Raw genomic sequence first — 19861 nt, 5'->3', positions numbered from 1 at the left:
CCAAAGTTAACTGATAGTTAATTTTTAAATGATATAATTTAAATATGGTTAACAACATTACATTTCTCATGTAGTATAATATTATTGCTATCTAGTGTTTTATGATGGCTACTTCAAATTTTCTAATACCAAGAATTGTGCATCAACAACAACAACAACAAAAATGACAACAACTTAATTACTTAATTTTTTATTTATTTTGGTTAGTATTGGAGTCATGAAAATGTATTTTAGTTAAGTTTAAGAGTTTTCCAATTATGTTAGATTTAGAAAATTTCATTTTAGTTTTCGTTAACAAAATTACCACATCTTTCTGCATATAACTGAGTCTTAGTGTAGCTTTAATATATCTGTTTGCCTTTTTTTCACTGCAGTGTATTAAGGTTTTTTAAATATTTCTAAAGCATGACTCATCTGTTTACATATAATCCTCCCACGTCACTTCCTCCATACTACTTTTCCTTTACAGTCATTTCAATAGAATGGGTGTTGAATAATAGAACCGGTGGTGAAGCACATTTGCTTAGTTCTCTTTGTTAGAACGTACGGGACATTGACCCATGAAATTGCAATCTGCATGAATTGCAGAGCTCAACAGATATGAAATGACTGGATTAGGATGACCTTGCTGTCTATCAGCAAAGACAGTACATACTAGAGTCTACAATGTTTTGAATGGTACTAAAAGCTAACTGGCATTAAAGAGGCAATTCCACTGAAGGGCACCTTTGTATCTTTTTTAATGTTAACTTATTGTAGGTTGCTTGACATAAAAAGACAGGATTGTCTACAAGTGTCATGAAGTTGTGTAAAATGGCGTATCCTTATATTTAAAGATTAGTAATATGAGTAGCTACTATAAGAATCTCCTTCAAAAACATTTAGAGATTATTGTTTTGTGTGTTTGCTCAGTTAAAAAAATCAATTAAACAATTCTGAAATTACAGATTGCATAATTTAGGTTACATTTATAGAGGTATTTGCTGTTTAACCTTTTCATCCGCATTAAGATTTTTTGATTTACATTTTATGAAAGCATACATTTTAGTTGCTGTTCACTACTTTTAATTACCCTTGTGCCTTCTGTGCTTCATTTTAAATGGCCATGCAGTATGATAAATTAATTTAAATGTACAAACATTCTGTGTTGTCTCTCAAATAGTATAAGGTCATGAAAAGAATAAATAATATAATACTGCATAATGGGTTTAAAAGTGCTATCAAAATGGAATTTAAAACAGTTTTAGATGGAATACAGATTGTCAACTGCAGGTGATGTACATTTATATTCTTGTACATGCTAATTGTCACTTGCTTTGTAAACCTAATTTTTGCAAAGCAGTGGTGTGCTGGGGTGGAAGGATAAATTAGGAGACTGATATTTTTTTAATGAGTAGTACTTATAATTCACTCATTTAATTGTGTTTATGTTTTATAGAGAGAGTTTTGTGTTTATTTTGTATTATTATTATTATAATATGCATATCCTATTTTTTATATTCTGTTATCTTTCTCAAAAATAGTACCATGGTATTAGAATATTTTTTTAGTCACAGTCTGTTGTAATGACATGTTTTGACATGTGCTATTGTAAAACCATGGTATTATTTTTTTGGAGTACCATGAAAATATCATGAAATATGAATATTGTAATCATTCAGTACCATGGTATTACCCTGGTAACATCACAGTGCATCACACTGCTAATCTTTTTCTTATCACTTTTCTCTTTACTTTCTTTCATCTCTGCTCCTACACTTCATCCTGTCATCTCTGCTGCTTCCACTCCACTCCACCTCACCATCCCTTCTATAGAACTGATATTATATATAGTACTTTCACAAAATTTTCTTTCATATTAATGTTATTTTACTGTATTCTGTCATAAAAAATAAATAAAAAAATAAGACTTACACAGCAATAATGTGGAAGAATCATGGTACAGTGAGTAGGGCATAGTGATGATCACTTTTGATTGGAATTCGCCCCGATCTGCTGTAGCGTGTACTGTTAAAGGCACTCCCGCCTTATTTTCTTTAATGCTTCTGCGATTTATGAAGAAATATCGCAATGACACATTATTACTATTACTGTAAGATTAAAAAGATAATTTTTTGTGTGTGTACCTGTAGTCTGTAGTCTGTAGTCACCACTGTTGCAGAGCATATTTCTCTGTTGTTGTTTTCCAAACATTCAATTCAGACATGGCCACATCAGTAAAGTATGTTGTAGGATGAAATGCAGAGCCAGAACATGGACATTATAATTATTCTGGAGAGAGGAGCTGTAAACATTTTAACGTCTGCCACTGACAAGGCAAAGTAAACCTGTGATTGATCTTCTAGTAGTCTGAAGGTTGAAATGAATGATGTTGCAACTCACAGCTGCTGGTAACAGAGGCATAAACAGCCTGAAGCTATTCAATCAAGAAACCAAGAACATTATTGAAGCACATTATAACAAAAAATTATAATAAAAAATAATAATAACCAGTCTTTATTTTCTTGCTTTACAGCAAGAATATCTATAATATCTTTAATATATATTATTAAAAGCAAATATGTTTACTTGAAAAGGTAAATTGCATAAGAAATAAAGTCTTATTTTCAGAGTAATGTAACTGAGGTTTATGCTTTAGAAAATTGTCAGTGGGATTAGAAAAATAAACTTGTTTTCCTTTTGAATTAAGTTTATTTTACTTACCCCCTTGGCAAAAATAAATAAATAAATAAATAAACAAATAAAATCTCGTTTTAAGCATTAAAATCACAATTTTTTATGTTTTTATTTTTTATTTCTCTAAATACGAGACGTAATATCGTCATGTTACTGTTGTAACCTCCGTTCCCCGAGGGAAGGAACGAGAAGTTGTGTCAAATGAAGTGACACAAGGGATCTACCTGGGATGCCAAACGTACATCTGAACCTGAGAAAAGGCCAATGTTGGCAGACAGAATTTGTATGCCCTGCACCAGACATACGGGTATAAAGGGAAGCGGGGCAGCGAGTGCCAGTCAGGATTTTGCACTGAGGAGCCGAAAATAAGGTATGGACATTTACGGTGGTAGGTCTAGAGCTGTGGCAGGAGGAACACACCATCTCGTTCCTTCCCTCGGGGAATGGAGGTTACAACAGAAACCACGACGTTCCCCTTCTGTCACTCACTTGACGTTGTGTTGAATGAAGTGACACAAGGGGTCCCCTCTAAAAACGGCACGCACTGTCCATGTTACGTGAACTGTCGAGACAGGTGCAAAGAGGCTACTGCATGCTAGAGGCAACTATGTCGGCTGCATGTAGACCTCCCCAATGCACCCAAAGAGATGTCTAATACAGAACTTAGGTTTCCCGGGGTGGGGGCAGGTGCTACATGACTAGCATGGGAGCTAGCATGGGAGCAAGCCCGGCAGCCGCTGCCTTTTCTCTCACACAGGACGTGAAGCGTCTAATCATACCATCTAAATGCTATGAAACACGATGGGGAAGGCGGTCTTTCCCGGTCCTATTCTTTCAGGTGGAAAAGACCCTGCGGAGATCACATCCTGCCCTGTCTAGTGGGAGGTAACACGAGGCAAATACACCACGAGGGTTGTGAAGCCGTACGTGGGAAATGGTGCGGTGGTAGGTCCAGTAATGAGGGGGGACTCTACAGCACGGTGACCGGGGCTGCCCAAGGGAAACGCGGGTCTGCCGACAGGGGGACCGTACAGCGGGAAATACATCACGGGGAGTTTGCCTGAGAAGAGAACTAAGCCCATGGTGCCCGACCCCAGTACAGAGCACCTGTGACTCGTAGTGGGTCTGGTCACGAATTGCTCCACTGAATTTGCCGACCAAAAGGCTAGGGAGGAGAACATCCAGGGAGCGACGCTTAGTGGCTAACCTGGGATAGAATGCACACTGGATCAACTTGGTGAAGGTCGCTGTGTGCAAGCGGAACACCCGGTCGGTTGTGCCGCATTACCGAGTTCTACCGGCTCAGACCTGACAAAACACGGGACGAGACCGACTCAACCCTGAGATTGTAAAATCTGGCAAAGGTATTGGGTGTTGCCCAGACAGCTGCTCTGCATATGTCTGCTAAGGAGGTGCCATGGGCCAGTACCCACGAGGATGCCACACTTCTCGTAGAGTGTGCTTTTACCCGCATGGGGGTTGGCACGGCCTTGGTGTGATAAGCTAAGGAAATAGCATCAATGACCAAGTGAGCTAACCTCTGTTTGGAGACGACATTCCCTTTTCGCCGTCCGCCGAAGCAGACAAAGTGCTGCTCAGAACATCTAAAGCTCTGCGTGCAGTCCAAATAGATACGCAAAGCATATACCGGACACAGCAACGAGAAGGCTGGGTCTGCCTCCTCCGGGACAGTTTGCTTGCAGGTTCACGACCTGGTCCCTGAAGGGGGTTGTAGGAAATTTGGGGACTTAGCTCGGTCGCGGCCTCAGGATAACGTGAAAATGTGCCGGACCGAACTCCAGGCAGGTGTCACTGACAGAGAACGCATGCAGTTCCCAACCCTCTTGATGGAGGCTAGCGCGATCAGGAGGGCTGTCTTCAGTGAGAGGGCCTTGAGCTCAACTGAATCAAACGGCTCGAAGGGAGGTCTCTGAAGGCCTGAGAGGACCACAGAGAGATCCCAGGAGGGGAACAGGCTAGGCCGGGGAGGGTTCAGTCTCCGGGCACCTTTCAGGAACCTACCAGCCCTAGATGGCTGAGGTGCCTGAGCACCTGGTCCCTGTGAGCACACAGTAACTCTCGAGAGTGAGCCAGGATAAGCCAGTCGTCGAGGTAGTTGAGTATGCGGATGCCCACTTCCCTTAGCGGGGCAAGAGCTGCCTCTGCGATCTTCGTGAAGACGCAAGGGGACAGGGACAGGCTGAAGGGGCGAACCTTGTACTGATACTCCTGGCCATTGAAAGCAAACCGTAAGAAGGGTCGGTGTCGATGCAGAAGGGCCTCGTCTACCGCCGTGAACCAATCTAGCTGTCGAACGCAGGTAAGAATCTGTTTATGCGTGAGCATTTTGAACGGGAGTATGTATAAGTCCCGGTTGAGAACTTGCAGGTCCAAGATTGGTCGCAACCCGCCGCTTTTTTTGGGTACGATGAAGGGCTGTAGAAACCCTTCTCCATCTCAGCTGGAGGGACGGGCTCTATCGTATCCTTGAGAAGCAGGGTCGTGATCTCTGCTCGTAAGGCGCTGGCTTTCTCGCCGTGCACGGAAGTGGAGCGAATACCGCTGAAACGATTCGGGAGCCGGGCGAACTTAATCACGTAGCTGAGTCGGATGGTCCAGGCCAGCCAGTGTGACAGATTGGGAAGTGAAAGCCATGCATCCAAACTCCGCGTGAGTGGCACTAACGGGACAATTGCTTTTGACGTACCGGGTGGGGCTTCATGGTGGGGGGAACAGGTAATAGCGCGTCAGGGGGCAGAAGAGCGCCCGAGGCATGGGTGCTGAGAAAAGACTCAAAGCACTTACCTTGCTCCACGCACATGGGTTAGGGGCGGGTTAGAGACTGAGGAAGAGGTCCTAGAGAGGCATCTTCTGAACTCGTCAGCGCTGGCCTGCCGGGGCTAAGCAGTCGCGGTACCGGAGGAAAGGGAACTGCATCCGGGGAGCCGGGACTGTAAAGTTTTGGGGCTGGGGTGCCGTGAGAATGGTGCGCATCGGCTGGATGACCCAGTGTGTGAGGAAATCGCTCTTTATTGAGAATGTGAACAAGGATTCTCTTCCTGGCCCTCCACCGGGAGACGGAGTGGTCTTGGTACCAGCTCCGGAGCGAACATCTGACTGCCTGGGTCGCCCATCTCAGGAGTGCTTCGGAGCTTTCCTGGTCCTGGAAGGCGTCCTGGAGACAGGGGGCATATGCTTGCCTGCGAGGTGCTCAACGCTGGGGCTGAGAGCTGGGCCCAGTTTGAGGCGGAGCTACCTGTTGTCTAGCCGCAGGTGTACGCCCTCGGCGAGCAGGCGGGGTGCGGGGCGCGCTGGCTTGGTGGCGCCACAGCAAGATGTGCCATCTGCTTCTTCACCGCCAAAAACTGCTGGCCGAAGTCGTTGACGGTGTCGCCAAGCTGGGAGATGGGGGGCGTTGAGAAAGCGTGCCTTGTCAACGTCGCGCATCTCGACCATGTTCAGCCAGAGGTGACGCTCCTGGACCACGAGTGTAGCCATCGCCCACCCGAGTGCCTGCGCTGTGACCTTGGGTGGCGTGGCGGACATCTGCGCGTCAGCCTCAGACCTGGCAAGCAAACCCGAAGGTGGCAGCCCAGACGAGTCATCAGCATCAGACGCCGCTGTGACGCTCTCCGATGCAGCGGTGATTGTCGTCATCCAATTCCGGGGGCTGCGAGGCAAACCACACTCATCCCGAGCTCGGACGGAAGCAAGCAAGCGTGCCGGGGGGCGGGTGGTTCATGGGGATTTAGCCGGCGAAACCGAGCCCGTCGTTATCCCCAAATCGGCATCATTGCCAGCTCATGTTTAGAGGTACGTTTGGTGTCCCAGGAAGATCCCTTGTGTCACTTCACTTAAGTCTTTTTGCATCTCAAGTAAATGTATTTTGTTTTAAGGATGTTTGGATATTGGAAAACAAGATAACATTTTATTTGCAGTATGTCTACTTCTGTTTAGAGCGACTTCTGTTGCTTTAGTTGAATGTCCACTGTTTATTATCTGATCGGCTGCCATTTATTTTAAATGGATACTGTTTAAGGTGATAAAGCTGGTAGAGATACTAGCGATGGCAAAGTCATGAGTTTGATGCCCAGGGAACGCATTATGATAAAACACATAACTTAAATGCATTGTAAGATGCTTTGTAAAAAACATTATGCATAAATGTAAATGGTAAGTAAAATAACTTTTAGAAGACTAGTTTGAACCCACTGGTTATTTTATAATTCCACAGAGGTTTTATGCTTTTACCCAAGATCCGGTAATTTTATTATGCCCAATTGAATTGGCCTGTTTCAATACCATTGATTTTATAAAAGTTGCTTTCAGCCCTTGATACACAAGGCACAGTATTAGCCCAATCAATTCTCTATTAGTTAAAGCTTCAGGAGGTGATACTGAGATGGGGAAACGTGTTAATTCTGCAGAGAGGGTTGTGCAGTACAGTAAAGATTCCAGAATTAATTTGCAAATCAACAGCATACAGATGTTAAACATGCAAAACATCAGTATATTTGTGCTGATCGTGCCTTCCTTCTGAGTAGCATTCTGGCAAAGACATTGAACCCTGATACATTGTAATGATATTCAATATATAGTGAGACATCTTCATTAGTTGCCTATAGAGAAACATTTAAATGTATTGCATTTTGTGGTATAGATTTTATTTCTTAACCAATTGATTAAGCATGACATTGAATGGAGATTAAATAGTCTACTGCTTTTCAGATTTTTCTCCTGAAAAAAAAAAAGCACAGAAAAATAACATCAGAGACCTTAACAATGTATCAAATGGTGCTCAGACTGGCCAAAATACCTAATTCTACAATCAAAAGTCATTGTTTTCATGAGCTCTTACAGTTCTCATAGAATTTTCCCAAAACTTAATGATCTGAGCAAGGCTATCCACAATGATTGTATAGCTCTATACTATACTTTTATGTCTACAATTGTCTCATTCCATTGAATTTTATTTCTCTTAAATAATTTTAGGAGACATACATAACATAAATAAGATGTCCATTAAGTCTCCTGAGCTATGAGCAACCTATCCGAGAAAGAAAAAATTCCTCTGTGTATGCTTTTGATTAAAAAAAGCAAATCCTTATGGCTAAAGTTTTAATCAGAAAATAAATCCTTATTTGTTTCTTGGCATCCATTTAGTAATTTCATTTTCATTTTCAGTGAGACTTAATATCCGTCTTTGTTAGAATCTGCTCTTTTTCATTAAACAAACAAAGCAGTGCTGCCTGCACTAGCCAAATGAAAATCATCTGTCATAGTTAGAAATTGCAGAATATATTTTCTTGCCAAATTTATGGCATGCTCTTGACACTACAATAAATGCCGTCTGTCAGCACTGCACACTCTTCCATCCTCTTTTAGCTAAATAATCTTGATTGCAGAGATCAGCAGCTCGTCTCCCTGTAAGAATAAACAATGACTTTGTCTTAGTTGCAGGTCTTTAAAGCAAATTTTTTTATGTGTGTTTAATGGACATCGATAGGTTTGCATTGATTGCTCAGATAAGTGTAAGAGGCCCATTCGTCTATTCCAATAAATAGTCTAACTCTTGCTTTTGAGCATTTAACCAAGATTGCACCAAACTATTTTATGTAAAAAAAAAAAAAAAAAACGCTGTGATTTTATCATGGGTAAGAGGTGATCCCATGGTTAAATCACTGTAACACATTGTAGCAGGGTGGAGGGCGGGGCCGGGTCAAGCCTCTGAGAGGGATAAAAGACTGACTGCGGAGGCTTGATTAGCCTGATAAGGGACCGTGTATAATCACTACCCCAGCCCCGCCCTCCGCCCTGCCACACATTGTAATGGCTTGTTGCACACCAATATGATAAAAGACACCAAAGTTCAATAAACTTTTACATTTATCAAGAATAATAATCGTAATAAACCATTTTGTTTATAATATATTATCCTAACTGTTGGCATTTGTGGTTGCCAAGCAGCATAGCAACTTGGCGTATTACAGACATATTCACCTTGCAACATAAGTTATGCTCAGCTGACAACATTTGAGTCAAAAAACTATATATTTTGACTCATCCCTCCTTTTCTTTAAAAAAAAACAAAAAGCACTTACAATTGAAGTGAATGGGACCAATTTTTGGATTGCTTAAAGGCAGAAATGTGAAGTTTATAATTTTATATAAACACTTACATTATTTAATTTTTTGTTAAAACTTGTGTATTATTTGAGCTGTAAAGTTGTTTATATTGTAATTGTTTTGGTGATTTTAGGGTTTATGGTTTTATGTTGCTACATTGTGGCAGCAAAGTTGTAAAATTGTGTATAACTTTACACAGAAAAGGTTAGAAAGTGATTTATGTTTACACACCTATTTATTACACCTTGTAGCTATGCTTTTGAAAAAGTTGGCTTTCTTTAAAAGAAAAAGAGAGACAATTTAAAATTACGTTTTTTTGTAATCAACATTAAGCCACATATGCTGTTGATTGAGCTTGCCTTATATTGAACCCGTAACTTTGCTTTAATAAGGAATGTACACTTACAGGTGTACGTTCACAGGTGTTCATAGGTTCTAGTCAAATAAACGTGGCATCAGACACATCTTATCCATTCAGAACTTAGAATCTGAACTATCTGTTTTATAAATGTCTGTTTCAAACTGGTTTCAGCCTGTTGTTTCTCTGGAAGTATCAGTGATTAGGCTCATTAGTCACAGGTGGGCACAGGTGCCAATACCTCCTGGTAGGGTTCCCTGAGGACCGTTACCCACTGAGGCATCACACCACAATCATGAGCAGGAAAACCGCTCTGAGAATATCCAATCCAAAGGGATCTTGCAGAGTTAGGCTGAATTGCACTGAATTGACCATACAGTAAGAGGAGCCCTTCACTCTGCAACACTGTTCTTATTATTGACTAAACAGTACTTTACAAAATATTTAGAATTACTTGACTTTTTGGTCTGTTAGATGTTGATGTTTTGTTTGTTTTTTTTTTCAGCTAAAAAAATTGCAACTAAAACAAACCCACAGTTATTGTCAACTAAAATTAAAAGTAAAATTGACTAAAATAAATGAATATGACATGATTAAATATTGACTAAATAGAAAATTTAGTTTTTAAATAAGCAGATTTTTTAATTTTTTGTTTTTATTTATCAGTGTATTGCAGTGCATGTCAACATGTTCAGCAAGTCAAGCAGGGGATGGTGTAAATCAGCTCGATACATACAAATTGCATACTGCTACAACAGTGCAAGTAGTGGGTAGCACTTTATACTGTTCCGAACATCGACTTCTCTTAACTCTTCAGAACCATGCTTGGATACCTGAATTTAGATCACAAAAAGGGTCACTTATCTCATGCCATTTTTAGATCTCTATGTGTGAGCTTCTTCACCAACAGTTCTTAAGTTCTACCCCATGTGCTCCTACGACTAATACCCACCCCATCCACACAGAGCAGTAGGCCACACACACACACACACACACACACACATGTTGGTCTACCTATCATTATGAGGACTTTCCATAGACATAATGATTTTTATACTGTACAAACTATATATTATATCCCCTAAACCTAACACAACACCTAAACCTAACCCTCACAAAAACTTCCTGCATTTTTAAATTTTTAATAAAACATAGTTTAAAATGTTTTTTAAGCTATTTAAATTATGGGGACACTAGAAATGGCCTCATAAACCACATCTACCCTTGTAATTACCAGTTTGTAACCTAAAAACATTGTTCTCATAAACCACATAAACATGCCCACACACACACACACACAAATGCATACACATGTTCGCTTTTAGATAATCCTCACCTACACCTCAACGTTTATTACCTGTCCTCTGACCAGACCAGTCATACCGACACCTGCACACACACACTTTTTAGTGTATCCTCAACCTCTGAGTTCTTCCTGTGCTATAAAAGGGTGCTTGGTTAACGATCATATTTTGTTGTTTCTCCTTTTCTTTCTTTTTTAGTTGCAAATATACAGAGGCTGCCAGCTGTGTCTGTTATGACTGATATTAACTTCCCTATGAAGGGACGAAAGGGGATGGTCGACTGGGCGAGAAATTCAGAGGACAAAGTCGTCATTCCCAAAGGAATCTTTGTTCCCCAGACAGCAGGTACAGTTATGTCACATTGCAGAAAATGATGTTTGTGATACAGTATGTGTTATGACTGCTACATTGAGGCTAAATTAACTAGTTTGTCAAGGCCAAGTTTCAATGAACCCATGTTAACATTATGCCTTGTCCTAAGTAAATTAATTATATATATCATTAGTTAAAGAAAGGCATAATAAAATAGTAGTTGTTAGCTCTGCTTTGAGATCATTCTTTTTGGTGGTGTAGTACTGTACACAAACTGACAATTTCTTATGCAATCGCTTACAATCATTAGGAACACCTGTACACTTACTTATTCGTGTGATTATCTAATCATCCAATCTTGTGGCAGCGGTGCAATGCAAAAATCATTCAGGTATGGGTCAGGAGCTTCAATTTATGTTCAGATCAACCATCAAAATGGGGAAAACATTTGATCTCAGTGATTTTGACAGTGGCACAATTGTTGGTGCCAGACGGGCTGCTTTGAGTATTGCTGATCTCCTGGGATTTTCATGAAAACAGGCTTTAGAGTTTACTCAGAATGGTGCCAAAAACTACAAACATACAGTGAGTGGCAATTCTGTGGATGGAAATGCCTTGTTGATGAGAGAGGTCAATGGAGACTTGTTTAAGCTGACAGAAAGGCTATGGTAACTCAAATAACCACACTGTACAATTGTAGTAAGCAGAATAGCATCTCAGAATGAACAACACTTCCAACCTTGAGGCAGATGGGCTAAAACAGCAGAAGACCACGTTAGGTTTCACTTCTGTCAACCAAGAACAAAAAGCTGCAGTGGGCACAGGCTCACCAAAACTGGACAGTTGATGACTGGAAAAATGTAAGCCTGGTCTGATAAATCTAAATTTCTGCCAAGGCACATAGACGATAGGGTCAGAATTTGGTACCAACAACGTGAATCCATGGATTCAACCAGCCTTGTGTCAACAGTCCAGGCTGGTGGTGTGGGGAATGTTTTCTTGGCACACTTTTGGCCCGTTAATACTAATCAATCATCGCTTGGATGCCACAGCCTATTTGAGGATTGTTGCTGACAATGTGAATCCCTTCATGGCCACAATTTACCCATCTTTTAATGGCTACAACATGATAATGCACCATGAACATGACGATGAGTTCACTGTTCATCAGTGGCCTTCTCTGTCACCTGATCTGAATCCAGTAGAACACCTTTAGGATGTGTTAGATCGGGAGATTCACAGAATGAATGTGCAGCTGGCATATCTGCAGAAATTGCGTGATGCAATCATGTTTAAGAATCTCAAAGGAATGTTTCCAACATCTTATGGAATCAATGCCAAGAAGAATTGAGGCTGTTTTGAGAGCAAAGCGAGACCCTACCCAGTATTAGTATAGTGTTCCTAATAAAGTGCTCAAAGGATGTATATTCTTATTTATATTTGTGGGTGTTTCTTCAGCTTTGGGCAATTTTATGGCCATGGGGTTGATTTTTATTTCAACCCCAAGATATATATTTTTTTTTTACATTTTTTGTGATGTGAAGGTCACATTTAAACTAATTTGGAAATATTTTACCATGCCTTCATAATTTATTTGTGGTACTTTTTAAATACCTTTTATGTATGTATTGTATGGATTTAGCCTTGTGCTAGACCCAGACTTTCAATAATAAACAATGAAACTACATTATAAAAATACAAATTATTACATGTTTAAAACTATGATCATCTAAACAAAGAGTAAAATAAACACAAACCATTTCAATGTATTGTGTGCAAATTATTTATATAACTTTTAAAATTCACAATTTCAACCACACCAAACAATTTTGCTCCAATTAAGTTTTTTTTAAGTTAGTGTACTTGCCAACTAAGTTGAGAAAAGTGTCAGTGAAAAGCATTCTTGAGATTAAACATGAGACAAGTGATGTATATACAGTATATAAATCTCTCTTATATATAGAGCCGTGACCAAAAGTATTTGCAGTGACATACATTTAATAAACTTTATCACAAAAACCCAAATTTCACTGTTTTTTGGCCCTGTCACAAAATGACCAGCTAACATAATTTCACTAATCATATCAGCAGCACCTGTGAAAATGTGAACTAGTACTAGTCAGGTGAAATCACTCTATCGTTCTGATTGGATTATAAGAGCAGACTGATTGCTACTGTATAAGAGGAGGGATGAAGTGCTTCCAATCATTGTGTTCTTGTTAGGAATGGTTACCTCTAAAGAAAGACGTGCAGCCATCATTGCTTTGCATCAAAATGGACTCACATGCAAGGAAATTGCTGCAAAGAATATTGTACCTGAAAGAACAATTTACCTGATCATCAAGAACTTCAAGGAAAGAGGTTCAACTGCAGTAAAGAAGGCTTCAGGATGTCCCAGAGTGTCCAGAAAGCTCCAAGACCATCTCCTCCTGAGGAGTCAGCTACGGAATCATGTCACCACCAGTTCAGAGCTTGCTCAATATTGGCAGCAGGTTGGTGTGAGTGCATCTGCACGCACAGTGAGGCGAAGACTTTTGGACAATGACCTGGTGTCAAGAAGGGCAGCAAAGAAGTCACTTCTCTCCAATAAAAACATCCAGGACAGACTGAAATTATGCAGGAAGTACAAGGATTGGACAGCAGAAGACTGGTGTAAAGTTATTTTCTCTGATGTTACCCCCTTCTGACTGTTTGGGACATCTGGAAAAACGATAGTCCAGAAAAGAAAAGGTGAACGCTACCATGAGTCCTGTGTCGCGCCAACAGAGAAGCATCCTGAGACCATCCATGTGTGGGGTTGCTTTTCATCCAAGGGAGTGGGTTCTCTCACAAATCTGCCCAAAAACACTGCCATGAATAAAGAATAGTATCAAAATGTCCTGCAAGAGAAACTTCTTCCAACGATCCAGGAAAAATGCGGTGATGATCCGTGCCTTTTCCAGCATGATGGAGCACCATGTCACAAGGCAAGAGTGATAATGAAGTGGCTCTGAGATCATTATATTGAAATTTTGGATCCGTGGCCAGGCAACTCCTCGCATCTTAATCACATTGAGAACCTGTGGTCAATCCTCACAAGGCAAGTGGACAAGCAGAAGCCCACAAATTGTGATCAACTCTGAGCACTAATAAGGCAAGAATGGAACGGCATCAGTCAGGATTTGGCCCAGATGCTGATATCCAGCATACCAGAGCGAATTGCAGAGGTTATGAAGAACAAGGATCAACACTGTAAATATTGACTCTTTGCATATATTGAATGTTTTTGCCAATAAAAGCCTTTCAAACTTATGAAATGCTTATCATTGTTTTCCAGTATACCATAGAAACATGTGAAAAAATAATCTACAAATACTGAAGCAGCAAACTTTGCAAAACACAACATTTATGTCACTGCCAATACTTTTGGCCATGGCTGTATAGAGAGAGAGTTTCTTCAATTTTGGGTACGTTTAGCACTGTGGACTTCTAAAAAGTTGCATTAAAATATTGTTCACATATTCGCTAGTTATTTTTATTTATTTGTTGGTCTACTAACAATGTTTAACAAATTAATGTAAATATAAATAGATAAATACAATTGACTCCTTTGTCTTGTTAAGGCTAATTTCAAAGCTAACATTTTATGTATCCTAATAAACACATTTAAATTGTAAATTTTTTTGCATAATTTGGCAAAACTACACACATTTAAATTGTCACACTTTTTGCATAATGTGGTAAAACTAAAGCTTGATTGAAAATGACAGACAATACAAATATTCTGGTCACAAGTAATATTTACCTTGATTTTTCTTTGCTTTCTTCTTCTTATTATTATTATTATTATATAGCTCTCGGGAATAGTTAGTTTTGATTGTCAATTGTGGCATATTTTTTAGAATGACCATTCAAATTGACCGTTGTCCCTGTCAGGCAACCAATTGTGTCTAATCCATATTTCATGCCCATTTATTTATTTAGTAGTGGATGTGTAACAAACTGGTTAATCTACACAGGAGTTATGTACTGTTGCTCATCCCTCTGGAATTTATCATAAACCTTTTGGGATTATTTAGCAATAATAGCAAACTGACTGTTACTTTTATTAATTTCTAAGGTCATACAATCTTTGCGCCAGTGGGCTCTATAGATTTGAATGTTAGCATGCTATGAAACAATGTTTTTTCCAGGTAAATTTAATCATCAGTAGGATATTAAAATTAAAGCTTTCATTATTGCTTATTGTGTTTTTTATATAGCACATTATGATGCAATATGTTTGTGCAAAATCTCAACGACACAACATCATTCAGGTCTACCGCCGCAAACCAATCTTGATGCCGAACGCATGCTAAAATGCATATCTGTGTCAGCATCATGAACGGGAGTCAGGGCCTGGGTCAGAACTTGCAGGTCCAAGATTGGCCGCAACCCACCGCCTTTCTTCGGGACGATGAAGTAGGGGCTGTAAATGCCGCAACGGATTGGAAAGCGCTAGCCACGCTAAGAACTAAGAAGTCGGGTTCGGACAGTAAAAGGTGTCTTCCACGACCTCATCAGTTCATTGTGCATTCTGGGAAGAAAGGGACCGGGGGAACCCGAACCCAGGAACCAATCATGCTGCGAGGGATCAAGGGCAGGTGGAGGGTTCCACTCCAACCCGACACCTGCAGTGGCCCGGTCAAGCATGGCGGTCAGCTCCGCGTCGGCCTCAGACTCGGCGGGCAGACCCAAAGGTGGCAGTCGTGTCTTTGGTGTCTGACATAAGACTCATCCTGGTCGCATGCTCCGAAAGAGGTGTTAAGCTGGCCCTGAGGTGAGCGGGGTCAAACAAGCGGGCAGGTGAATGGGAGGTCTGCAGGGAGTCACCCGCCAGGGCTGCTCAATTCCCATTGAAGTCCCCAAATCGCCTCCAGCACCAGCCAAGCCAGCCTTGTACACGTAGTTAGAAGGCCGGGCGCAGGGGGCGGCTGGAGCAGCTATTCAGAAGGAAAGACGCGACCACAACGCTGCCATGGTCCATGTTCTCTCAATGAGAACATGGACCATCCACAAACGCTGCCCAGACACGTGAGGCAGCGCCCGTAGCCATCGGAGGCTCAGGGCTAAAGTGTGCATCCAGGAACTACCCAAAGGCATCTTTAAAAAGATGTTCACGGCAATGTGGTTTGCTCTAATAGAGGAAATATACTCTTTTGCAGTAATATATTCTATTTTAGCGCCGTCAAAGCACCCAGGAGCATAATCTGCTCTGATCGTGCAGAAGGAGAAAAAGCCGCTGGAATGTGCTGTATATCCAACAGCATACACTTCTTAGAGCTGAATGGAGCGGCAGTGAAAATCAGCTCGCTGACACACAACCGCTCGGCTCCGAAGAAAAAATTCTGAATGAGTGGTTGCGAGCCAGCTCCTTTGATTCCCATATGTCCGGGACAGTGGCATTCAAATTCCACTCGCCAATTCTCATTGGCCTTTTCTCAAAGATCATAGGTGTTTGGGGCTCCCAAGAGTGACCCCTTGTGTCACTACATCGACACAACATCGAGTTAGTGACAGAAGGGGAACAGTTGCTTGGATTAACTGCAAATTTTAGGATTACAGGATTATATAATCACAATTTGCCTGTTTTAGAGAAGACTGCACTAGTTCAGCCACATCAATTCAGATGACACAGCTTTGCCATATCTCCTCTAACAATGATAGCACAGAGAGCTAAGCACCAGAGCACCAGACTATTTATTTAATTAGAGTAATCAGTCTTATCTGAAGTGTATCTGAAGGAAGTAATGGAGGACTGAGTTTATACATAACTCACTCCAGTTTGCCTTGAGCTACACTAGAAGGCTATTCAAAACTGTTTGAACCAGGATTAGCCTTGCTGCCTGTGGAGGGAGATCTTTGCCTCTTAGTTATCAATAACCTCACTAGCATAGTCTAATCTAATTCATTATTGGGAGGGAATTTATGATGGATTAGCAGTCAGGATTCTTTATAGTATCTATTCCGAGACTTTTTAATTGTTATTGAATGAGTATGTTGCTTATTTAGAGGTTTATTAATTAATGAAGCTTTTAAAAAAAAAAGCAATCATGTTAAATTATTTTGGATTAAAAGTATCCCACATGGAACAGGTGTTAAGGAATTCCTATTCATTTCGGAAAGCATTCTAATCCCTGTCTCTGTGAACAGCACCTCTTGAGACGTGAAGCAAATTTGTACTTTAAATGATCAAATAATCCTCAATGTCATCAAGAGAAGTCATTGAATAGGGAACTTAGAAAAGCATGTCTTCTTATAAAGATGCTATTTTCTAATTACATAACATAATATCATTTAACCAGACTTCCTCTTTCTTCTTTTTCAGATTTGGATGGTTCTCCTGTATTCATTCTTGGGATGGTCCTCTACAAGACACTTGGCCTTATGCTGCCTGCTCCACGGTAAAACTGGCCACCCCTGATATGCATGCACAATCTGTACATTGTCCATGCAGTACAAATAAATGTTTTTTAAAAGGGAGTTAATCGTTGGAGGGCAAGATAAGTGACAAAGATACATAAAAAAATAATAATTAAGTTCCATTAAGAAATCACACAGTATAATGCTAAAAATGTATTCTCATGGTTTTGACTCAATTCTCAAAATATTACAACTTTACTATTATAAGTTTACTATATTCTCATAAAAAATGTAATTTTCAAAACTTCATAACTTTATACTCATAACAGACCTAATATGAGAAATATGTTCAAAGCATAATGACACAGTACTCTCAACATTTTAGATTTATTTTTACATGGTACTGAAATATTACCCAGAGACCTAGTATATCTGTTAGGTTCCATATATATACTGTATATATATATATATATATATAAAGTGATTGATAAAGTAGGGACTATTTGAGGGCTTTGGATCAGCTGTGTTGTGCAGTCATCTTTTACTATGTTTTATATTTATATTTATAAAAAGTTTATATTCTGTGAATCTAAATTGAATGGCCAGTGTGTTAAGGCCTAGTGGAAAATATATCCACAAAACAAAAATATATAGATTACATTTGTGTAAGACAGCTAGCTGTTCCTTCAAATCCCTTCAAAACAAATTACCAGTCCAAAAGCATAAGGAAGTGAAACAGACTATAGTGTTTTATCTCCCAGTTTATATGTCAGAATGGAATTATTGGTTATTCTTCAAGAGTCACTCTTAAAGCTCAGCATCAAAACCTTCTGTTCCATTTGAGGACTTCCACCCAAACCTCTGGAGAAACAGAGGACAGCACAGACCTTTTCTAGTGTGGCCCTGAGCTGCCAATCACATCTCAACAAACCTGAGGTTTCCTCAGCGGAGTTACCACTGACAGAGTGAGAGAAGAACAGAGGAAGAAGTGCAGTCCTCTGTTCTTGAGCTTTGTTAGATTCAGTGAGCCCAGTAGAGAAATGGAGATCAGTACAAACAGTGGAAGATAACAGAAGATAAGTGTTAAAGAAAGAAACAAACAACAACGAGACACAGCCGAGGGAGATGTAAAAACAGATCATGTTGAACATTTCATCAAAAGACAAAAAAGGATGTGATTGTTTTTACAATGAAAACATTAACACTAGTTAATATGAAAGGACCTATATTATTTAGTCATTTGTTGAGGTGACGCTTAGAGTCTTGTGCAATTTCATGCCTTTCAAGCTTTGCAGACATTCATAATAACATTAAATAATACTTAAGCTTGATTAAATATAATTAAATGGCTGGTTAATCATGCACACATAATATCTTTGATCAAATCTATGCATTCATTTTGAATTTCTGAACATGAATATTTTTAACTCATGATCAGGGTTTTCAAACAGGGCTCCGTCGAGAACATATTTTGAATTTGTCTTAAATTTGTATGACATTTCTGAGTATTTGAATAAACAAAATATGATGTGATTAAAATAATTCATTATCTTATAAGCATTTTGTAATATAATGTTAATGTTTTGAATACAAGTTATTATAATGTGTTATCAAGAAAAAATATAAATATATATTTTTACATGTCCTTGGGTAGGGGTCCCTGGGTCTGTAAAGGGTGAAAACCCCTCACTTACCCATACTTACACATACACTTCCTGGCCAAATAAAAAGTTACCATTTGGATTTAAATAAGCAGATACCTAAGAGCCTATGATTATCATTTTTGCAGTGATTAATATGTTTCAGCTGGTAATAAGTCTTTTAACAATAACTCATGCAATGTTTAGCTTCTCATTTCTTAAACTAATGTTAGAAGACATATCCCGTGGTCGTGGAAAAGATGTTACTGTGTTTCAGAATGGGCAAATTATTGGTCTGCATAAAGAAAACAACTTAGGAGATTGCTGACATTATTGGAATTGGGTTAAGAACTGTCCAACGCATTATTAAAAACTGGAAGGATAGCGGTGAACTGTCAGCTTTGTGGAAGAAATGTGTTCAGCAAACAATCTTGAATGATCGTGATCGGAGTTCACTAAAATGCTTGAAGTCACATCATAAAAAATCGACAGTAGACCTCGCGGCTATGTTTAATAGCGAAAGTAAGAGCATCTCCACACACACAATGTGATGAGAATTACAGGATTGGGACTAAACAGCTCTGTGGCCACAAGAAAGCCACTTGTTAGTGAGGCTAATCTGAAAAATAACTTAAATTTGCTAGGATCATAAAGATTGGACTGTGGAGTAATGGAAAAAGTAATGTGGTCTGATGAGATTTACCCTGTTCCAAAGCGATGGGTGTGTCAGGGTAAGAAGGGAAGTGCATGCACCTGTCATACATTTTGCCCACTGTACAAGCCTCTGGATGCAGTGTTATGATCTGGGGTTGATTCAATTGGTCAGGTCTAGGCTCAGCAATTTGATGCAGCAATAAAATGAAGTAAGCTGACTACCTGAATGTACTGAATAACCAGATTATCCCATCAATGGATTTTTCTTCCCTGACTGCAAGGGCATATTCCAGGATGACAATGCCAAGATTCATCGGGCTCAAATTGTGTTGTTCAGGGAGCATGAGGAATCATTTTCACACATGAATTGGCCACCTGACCTTAAACCCATTGAAAGTCTTTGGGATGTG

The 19861-nt window shown here is 39.9% G+C and overlaps 1 protein-coding gene across 4 annotated transcripts in view; it reads left to right on the top strand.

Moving 5' to 3' along the window:
* LOC127661124 (adhesion G protein-coupled receptor B3-like) overlaps positions 1-19861 on the top strand; it is a 237222-nt gene that overhangs the window by 160653 nt on the left and 56708 nt on the right. For all 4 annotated transcript variants that reach the window (XM_052151698.1, XM_052151700.1, XM_052151699.1 and 1 more), the window contains 2 exons: positions 10663-10809; positions 17123-17198. In XM_052151698.1, coding sequence (XP_052007658.1) covers positions 10663-10809; positions 17123-17198 — 223 coding nt within the window. The remainder of the gene's footprint in view (positions 1-10662; positions 10810-17122; positions 17199-19861) is intronic.

The sequence above is a fragment of the Xyrauchen texanus genome, chromosome 20 (genome assembly GCF_025860055.1).
Source record: "Xyrauchen texanus isolate HMW12.3.18 chromosome 20, RBS_HiC_50CHRs, whole genome shotgun sequence".
NCBI lineage: Eukaryota > Metazoa > Chordata > Actinopteri > Cypriniformes > Catostomidae > Xyrauchen > Xyrauchen texanus.
Note: the sequence above shows the minus strand (reverse complement) of the source record. Positions and strands in the feature narration are given on the sequence as shown.